General features: G+C 46.4%; 1 protein-coding gene across 1 annotated transcript in view; it reads right to left on the reverse strand.

The window, feature by feature from the left end:
- Positions 1-7331, reverse strand: part of GXYLT2 (glucoside xylosyltransferase 2) — a 79413-nt gene extending 72082 nt beyond the window's left edge. Inside the window, exon 1 of the mRNA XM_025374973.1 lies at positions 6925-7331. Within this exon, the coding sequence (XP_025230758.1) occupies positions 6925-7199 (275 nt within the window). The 5' untranslated portion in view covers positions 7200-7331. The remainder of the gene's footprint in view (positions 1-6924) is intronic.
- Between the last annotated feature and the right edge of the window lie 824 nt (positions 7332-8155).

Raw genomic sequence — 8155 nt, forward strand, 5'->3', positions numbered from 1 at the left:
GGTGCTACATATTCAAATTAGTCAGGACTCTCTGGTGGCAAGTAACAAATGCAAGTCAAACTAGATTAAGAAAAAGAGGGGAATTCATTACATCACAGAATCTAGAAATGGTTGAGACAGTGAAAGGCAAGAACCTGGCCTTGGGAACAGTGCTGGGAGCTGCCCACCACCCCCACCCAGCCCCGGCCCCACCCCGCTGGCCTGCACACCGCTGCCAGCGCACCTGACCCCACCCCACCGCACCCCATCTGGGTTGCTCTGCATCACTTCTCATCTCTCCATACCACCTTGGTTTCCATTAGCTCCTATTGCAGAACAGCCTTCCCCACTGGCAGAAATACAGTTGCAGTCCCTGAGTTGCTTAACTTACAGCTTCAGCCACTAGAAACAATCTGCCCTTATGCTATTCCCTTAGGTCTCCGTTGTACCAAACCCCTATTAATCTCAATGGGGAAGGCACCAGGTTCAAGAGGCTGAAGAAGAGACCCAGAGCCAGCAAATGAGACCTGGGGTTTTACTGGGGGCTTCCATATAAGGGAGAGAGTCCAGTGGCAGTGGGCTGGGCAGGAGGACCGCCTTACATGCAGTGCAGTGGCGGTGGGTTGGACAAGATGACTGCACAGCCCAGTGGGGAAGGGCTGGGCAGAACAACCGCAACTGTTTGCAAAAGGTGTGCAGTTTACATATTATAGCGTTTTCACTTACCACCCTCCCCTCAACAACCTCCACCTGGCAATCTTCATGCAACCCAAAACTCAAGGCCTTAATCCCCTGCATAGCCCGTGTTCCACGGGGCAGGACGAGGGCTCAGATGTTCCTCATAGAACATAAGCATGAATCTCTGGGTTGGCCACTCCAGGATTCCCTAGGTTGGAACACACATTCAGGTGCATCTGGCATGCAGGGTCATTCTAAGGTATGCTCAAGCTATTGCTGAGTCACCATATAGTCTCTGATCCCAATTTTTTAAAATCCTTAAGAAAAGCTCTGATTTTGCTCAGGAACCTACCCCTGGTAAGTCACCCGCAGGCTTTGATAAGGTCAAGTGCACATAATGGCTGCTCTGGGGTGTGGTGGATGCTCACTTCCTGGGTGCCCCCACCCAACTATTCTCCTTTCTCTCCATCAATAGTCCCAAGATTTTGATTTAAAAGAATCATCTGGTTCAGCTAAGATGATTTTGGATGCAATAACAGAACTCTCAACTCCAACACAGGGCCCAAGAAATGTTAGATCTCAGGATGCCTTGATTCTGGGACTCAGTGGTGTCCTCAAGGACCTGTATTTTCTTTCTCTACTGCCCAAACAGATGGCTTCATCCTAAAGATGATTCCCTTACAATCATGGTGGCAGCTGGGGCTATTTATTTCCTTGGTTGTATCTAGAAGATGGAGTCTTTTGTTTAATAATGTAAAATAAGTTCCTTCCTTCTGGCTGATTGGGCCAGTTTGGGTCATATGACACACCTGTAGACCAATAGCTGTTGGCAGAGAAATAAGTGTATTGACACGCTTAGTCCTGGATACAAGAAGCTCACATTATGAAAGGCATGGATCATCATGGTGGGCTTAGACTCTCTCTTGGGGCGACACAGTGAGACACTATCCTAAAAAAAGAAAAAAACCCAAATAATAAAAGTAATAAAAAATAATAAAACCTATTTAAAAGGAAAAACGTCCCTCTCTTTTAATGGTGTTACTGTTAAAGACCCTCACTATTCTTCAAAAGGGTATGGGACCATTTTAAATATTACTAGATAATAAGGAACTTAATATTATAAGTAAATCTTGGAACAGGGCTGGCACAGGCAGTTCCTGCACCCATTCATTAGTTCATTCAACAAATATGTATTGAGTATCTACTATGAGATCATCTCTGTTTTAGGAGTCAGTGAAATAGTGATTTAAGGAGAACACTGTTAAGTGTACATGAGGGGACAGGAGCAAATAACATACAATAGTCACACAATGAGTGCTCTGAAAAACAAAAGACTAAACAGGGTAAGGAAGAAGAGAGTGATGGCGAGGACCCCCTTAGGAGAAAATATTTGAGAACAGTCCTGAAAGAAACGGAGGAGCTAGCCATGCTAGGATGTGCGCAAACATTCCAGCACTAGAGAGATGCATACTACTGAAGCAGGAATGGGCTTGGTGTATTTGAAGCCCAGTGTGGCTGAAGCAGAGTAAGTGAATGGGGAGTGGTAGAAGAGGAGGCCAGAAAACTAAATGGGGTTGAGATCAGGCAAGGGCTCAAAGGCCACACCGGGAAACTTAAAGTTATTCTTAGTGTGATAGGAAGTCAATCACTGGAGGGCTTTAACCAGCAAATAGGTGGACCCCATCTGGTCTACCTATTACAGATTATTTCAGCGGCCGTAAGGAAAATGGACTGTAGAGGGCGCTAGAGTGGAACCACACAAACCAGAGAGTAGGCACCTGTAGGTGTTCAGCTAGGGAATGATGGTGGTTAGGACCTCACTAAGTAACTATGGAGTGGAAATGGTGGAACTGGGGATATATTTTTGAGACAGAACCAACAGGGCTTACTGACTGAGTAGGTGTGGAGGGTGATCGAGGGGATTCATGGACCAATCAACAAAAATGAATTGTGGACAGAATCAAGACTCACACTACATAGTATCATAGACAGTACTCAAGATCCAGACACCTTTAATGTGCTCTGGGACTATTAGCTAATTATAGGATGGACATAGATGAAGCATTTTGCTACAGAACACCATCCCTTTTAGTGAGACCTTTATTCAGGTTTGAACACTCTGAGAAGACTTATCTCAGACACCAAAGGGAACTGCAGGAAATGGTGCCTCTTGATGAGACACATACTTCCTTTCATTGGAGCAGCTGGGGAGGCTGCCAAGTGTAATGCGTTTCTGTATTGTCTCCTTTCCCTCCTCCCCAAATTCTGGGAGGGCAGCAACTCCATTCACCATTGTACCAGGAGTGCCTGATAGAGTAAATGTGCAATCACATTTGCTGAATGACTATGGAATAAAATGGCAGAGGAAAACTACAGGGCTTAAAGGTAGCTTAAGTCTCCCTTAGAAGCCATATTTTAAGAGAAACAGCAATATCCAGGCCAACACAGAAGAAAAAGAATAAAGTTCAGGACAGGGTTGCGGTTGAGTAATCAGTAAGAGCCCTAGGATGGAGCCCATAAATGGGAAACAGTGATTTTGCAAGAGTTAGCACAAAGGGCCATGCAATAGCCATTGTTGGGCTTTTGCTGCTAAACTTGATGATCTCATCACAGGATCATCAAATGTCTGAGCTGGAAGATATCTTAGACAACTTTTGGATTAATTTGCTCATTTCACAGATGAAGAAAATAAGGTGAAATGGCTTTGGACTAGAACCCAATTTGCTGAACCCCACATGCCAACTTCTTTCCTATATTGCGCTGATTAGCAGTTAACCTTCCTTTTCCACATGTAGGCTCAAGGAGGAGTTTTCAGAAGCAACCTAGAGCGAGTCTTCTAATGTCTAAAATCTATTCCCAAGTACAATTCTCATTTTATGATTCAGTTTTAGGAAAAAAAAAAGATCTCTCTTGATAAACCTTTCCTCTTATTCAGTGAAAATGAGGCAGCCCCTCAAGGTTCCCTTTTTGAAATGGCTGCCAGGCTGAAATTTAACACTTAATCCTACTAACAGAAGTACTGTTTATTTTTGATGAACAGTATTTATTTACCCCTCTTCTTTATGACTTTTCATTTTTCATACCATTTCAATGGACTTATTGTATATGTGTCTTTTACTATACGTCGCCTCAGATTCTTTTTGGAAGTCAGCCAGCTATAAATCACCAATAAGCCAAAATAGAAGGAAGATTTCATTTCTTTTGTGCACTGGGACTGCTGCTTCCAGAATGGTGTCCGTTTTCAAATCCCCCCCTTGACAGAAAAGCTCAGACCTTACTTACCTCCTGGCTTTATATTTATAGAGAAGGAGGCCACCACAGGACAGATTGTATACAAATGACTAGTTATAAAATTGAAGGGTCTGCCTACTAACGAGGCAAGTCCTTGGAAACTTCTGTGAAATGAAAACAAGATGTGGAAGGAGAGTGCTACGTTTCCTGCGTTGACGTGGCAGAACTTTACTTACAGCAGCCCCCTGTGGGAGGCGAGGCAGCACAGGCTGTGGATGGTAAGCAGGTGGTGGACTGTGTCACATCCAACTCCAGGCTCTCAGCTAACTACAACCACAAGCCTGACCCTCCCCAGACCAGAGAAATGAGATCACGTAGCCTTCATCTCTTCTGGATTCTAGCCATGTAAAGAGATTAAAGCACTCGTTTTTTGAAAACACGAGGCTTTCTCTTCCCTCCCTAAATGAAATTCCTCCTAAACCACAAAAATTTAACCCAAGCAGAATTAGGAAAGCAATAAAGGAGACCTAGCAGAGATCCTCCTACTCCCTCACAACTTCAGAGTCTTCTGCTGCCATTTCTGTCGAGGTAGCAAGAGAAACAATAAATAAGTCCCAGAAAATGTCAACTGTTTATGCATTTGAGCCTGAGACTTCCTGTGGCTTTTGTCTTTTACTCCTTTTCCAGTTTTAAAATTTTGTTCTTTATTCCTATGGTGTTGGCCATGATTTGCATGATAATCTAAGAGATATGTTCAAAAGAAAAATGGCTTCAAGGGTACTGTTGCTCCTGGAAATAGTCCTTCCCTAAAACATCCATTTGGATTCTGTTCATGATCTCCTCCTAGTCAGAGCCACTTTGTTCAGATAGAGACAAAAAGATGCTGCGCCACTGTTCTCAACACCTTGAAGAATGAGACAGATCCAAAAATCTAGTGTTTCTTTAAAAAACATCTCAGTAAAATTACGAATTGCAGGCAAGTCTATGGCATGACATCAGCATAGCACGTAAGTGCTCAACCTGAGTCCACACTGCCTGGATCTTTATCTTTCTCTACCAGGTTACCTGTGAACTTTGGAAAAATTGCTAACCCTTGTGCAATATTTTCCTCATCTGAAAAGTGGGGATACCATTGGTGCTTTGCAAAGCACTTTATCAAACTTTGTTGTGCGTGAGAAACAATGGGAGGGACTTGTTAAAACACGGTTGCTGACCACCCCCCGCTCCAAAGCTTCTGATTCTGTAGGGCTAGGGTGAGGCCCAGGAATCTGCATTTCTAACAAGTTCCCAGATGATGCCTGTGCAACTGGTCTAAAGTCCACACTTTGAAAACCACTATCAAAGGGTTATGGTGTGGGCAGGGCGCGGTGGCTCACGCCTGTAATCCTAACACTTTGGGAGGCTGAGGCAGGTGGATCACTGGGCTCAGGAGTTCCTGGCCAACATGGTGAAACCCCGTTTCTCTACTAAAAATACAAAAATTAGCTGGGCATGGTGGCACACGCCTGTGTGCCAGCTACTTGGCAGGCTGAGGCATGAGAATCACTTGAACCTGGGAGGCTTGAACCTGGGAAGTGGCGGTTGCAGTGAGCAGAGATCATGGCACTGCATGTGCCATGATTTTTTTTGTCTCAAAAAAACAAAAAGGCAGTGGGGGTTGGGGGAGATTATGGTGTGGATTATGTAGTTGTATATGTAAGTGTTAACTGTGACTATTTGTGTGTACTGCGGTTAGCAATATCCCTGGCAATAGGTTAACAATGTTAAGGGTGACATTATTATTATTATCTTACCAGTTGTCCCATCAAACTTAGCAATCATATTAAACTTGCAGTTAAACCCTAATTAATCTATCATAAGAAACACCAGTATAGAAGAGGAGAAATCCTATTAATTTCCTAACAGACATATCCTTAAAGACTGTACACATCCAGAAGGGGCTGTAAAGTGTTATAAGTACTTTAAAGTGACAGATTGTTGGGGTCTTTTTCCCTCTAAAACTTGTCAGTACCCATCTGTAGTGAGGCAGAAGGGAAACAAAAGCTGACACAGCTACTTCTTGAGGTTTCATGTCTTTTCTCTTAGTTACAGTAAAAGCACCAAAGAGATTTAGTCATTATGGTTAAAAGGAATTTTTCAACTCCCTTCAGGTTGAAATTAAGGAGCCCAGCAAACGAGGACGTTGCATTGGCAGTTAGAAACAACAGTTTTGAAAGGGCAGATGAAACAGACTCACTAGAAGACAAGGGGATTGTTGAAAAGCCCTCCACAACAAAGGAAATGAACGCAAATCCCTAACCTGCGGGGCGTTCCAGCAACCCAAAGGCCAAATATAAAGCGCTCTGATGAAAAGCCTCCGCGTGTTAAGCTTTGTGTAGGGAAAGAGAGTATCAAACGTAAGGTCGAAGGTTAAGATGTTTTTCTAGTAGGAGAACCCTTTGACCACACTTGAGCCTGAAACAGAACGAGGATCTGGAAACCCCCACTCTGTCTTTTCTGTGCCACGCATCAGTCCTTTCAAGGAGAGAACTTTTTAATAAACTTAGGTCAAGTGTCTCTTCTGTTCTAAGCATGGGGGTACTCCAGGTTGAACGAGAGGCTGCCAGTCCTTGGTAAACATCTAACTTTTCCAACTCAATCAGATCTAAGGTTTCCGCAAAATTCTCCAGTGAAACATGAGAATTAGATAAAGCATTCTTGCATTGTGATGGCTTGCATTGTGATGACAAATTAAACAAAGGGTGCATGTTTGCAAAAGTGCAAAAATACGCCTTGCCTTGACAGTTAAAAAATTTAATGTACGAAACCACTTTCCTTGACACTTCAAAAATGTACGTGATTATCAGCACTGAGCTGTTAGAGGGACTCCACCGAGGTGGGTCTTCTTTTCTATCGGGCTAAGAAACAGAAGTGGGCAGCCCGTGGGTGAAACTTGGAAGTCTGCCTCTCCAGCCCAAAGCCTCCCTTGGACTTGGCACGGGTGTAGGGAGCGAGACACGGGTCCGCAGATGGGATTCTGGGGTTGCCACGACTCACCTCGCCAACTTCTCCAGTCTCGCAGCGCCCCGGCGGCCCGCTCGGGGGCGCGGACGCTGGGGCCGGCGCCTCCGAACTCCCGGGCTGGCCACGGGGAGGGCGCCCGGTGCCGGCCAGCGCGCGGGGACCGGCGCGGGGTGGCGCTGCGGGGCGGACGCGGGGCGTGCGGGAGGCGCTGGGGGCTCAGCGCGGCCAGCGCGCAGGGACAGCAGCGCCAGCAGCAGCGCGGCCAGCGCGAGCAGGAGCAGCGCCGCCGCCTTGCTGCGGAGCTTCATGGTGCGGCGAGGCGGCGGCGGCGGCCCCCAGGCGGTTCGGTCCCTCTGCGCATCGCGGCGGCGGCAGGACGAGTGCAGCAGCGCGCGGCGGTCGCCTTCTCCGCCCGCCCGCCGGGGACTGGGGTCGTGGCGGCCGGCGGGCGGCCGGCGGCGGCGGCGACGGCGGAGGAGGAGGAGAGGGAGGAGAGGGAGGAGAGGAGGGGGAGGCGGTGAGAGCGGGGCTCCAGGAGGAGCAGCCTGAGCCTACCGTACTGTGTGGAGTAGCCGCCCCTCCGCCCACCCGCCCGCCGCTGGGCGCTCGGAGTTCTGGTAGCTTAGACCCAAAACCACTCCATTCATTCATTCGTTCGTTCGTTTACCTCCCCGTTCACTCACCCATCCATGCCATCCACTCTTCCCGCTGATTGTCATCATGCCATGATTCAGTTATTTGTTGATGTATTCCATGTGTTTCCTCCTTATTTATTTTATCCATCTATCCACACATTTGTGCACTTATCCACACATCCTTTCAGGCAGGAACATCTCTGTCCTGTTTGCCCAGTGCAGGGATCTGCGGGTGGTGGTGTCCAGTAAATATCTGTTGAATAAACCCCTATTGCTGCCTCTGTCTTGCCACCTCCCTTTTTCCTGGAGGAGGACATATTCAACAAGGACACATGCAATAAGGCAAAGAGAGTAAAAGTAACACGTGATTAGTAGTTGGGGCTTCAGACTCAAAACACCAAAGAAGAACTTGGGACAGCTAGACTGGCCAGAACAGATCCATGTAGTCTGAAGAAATTAGAGAATGAATTTCAAAGTTTGGATTTGAAATCTGACACTGTCACTTAACTGGCTTGGTGATCCTGAGGAAGCTGCACAACTTTCTTAAGCCTTAACTTCCTTACATGCAAAATGGGAATGACAATACTGGTTACTACAGAGGCGTTTTGTGGGCATTAAATTAAATAATG

The sequence above is a fragment of the Theropithecus gelada genome, chromosome 2 (assembly GCF_003255815.1).
Source record: "Theropithecus gelada isolate Dixy chromosome 2, Tgel_1.0, whole genome shotgun sequence".
Lineage (NCBI taxonomy): Eukaryota > Metazoa > Chordata > Mammalia > Primates > Cercopithecidae > Theropithecus > Theropithecus gelada.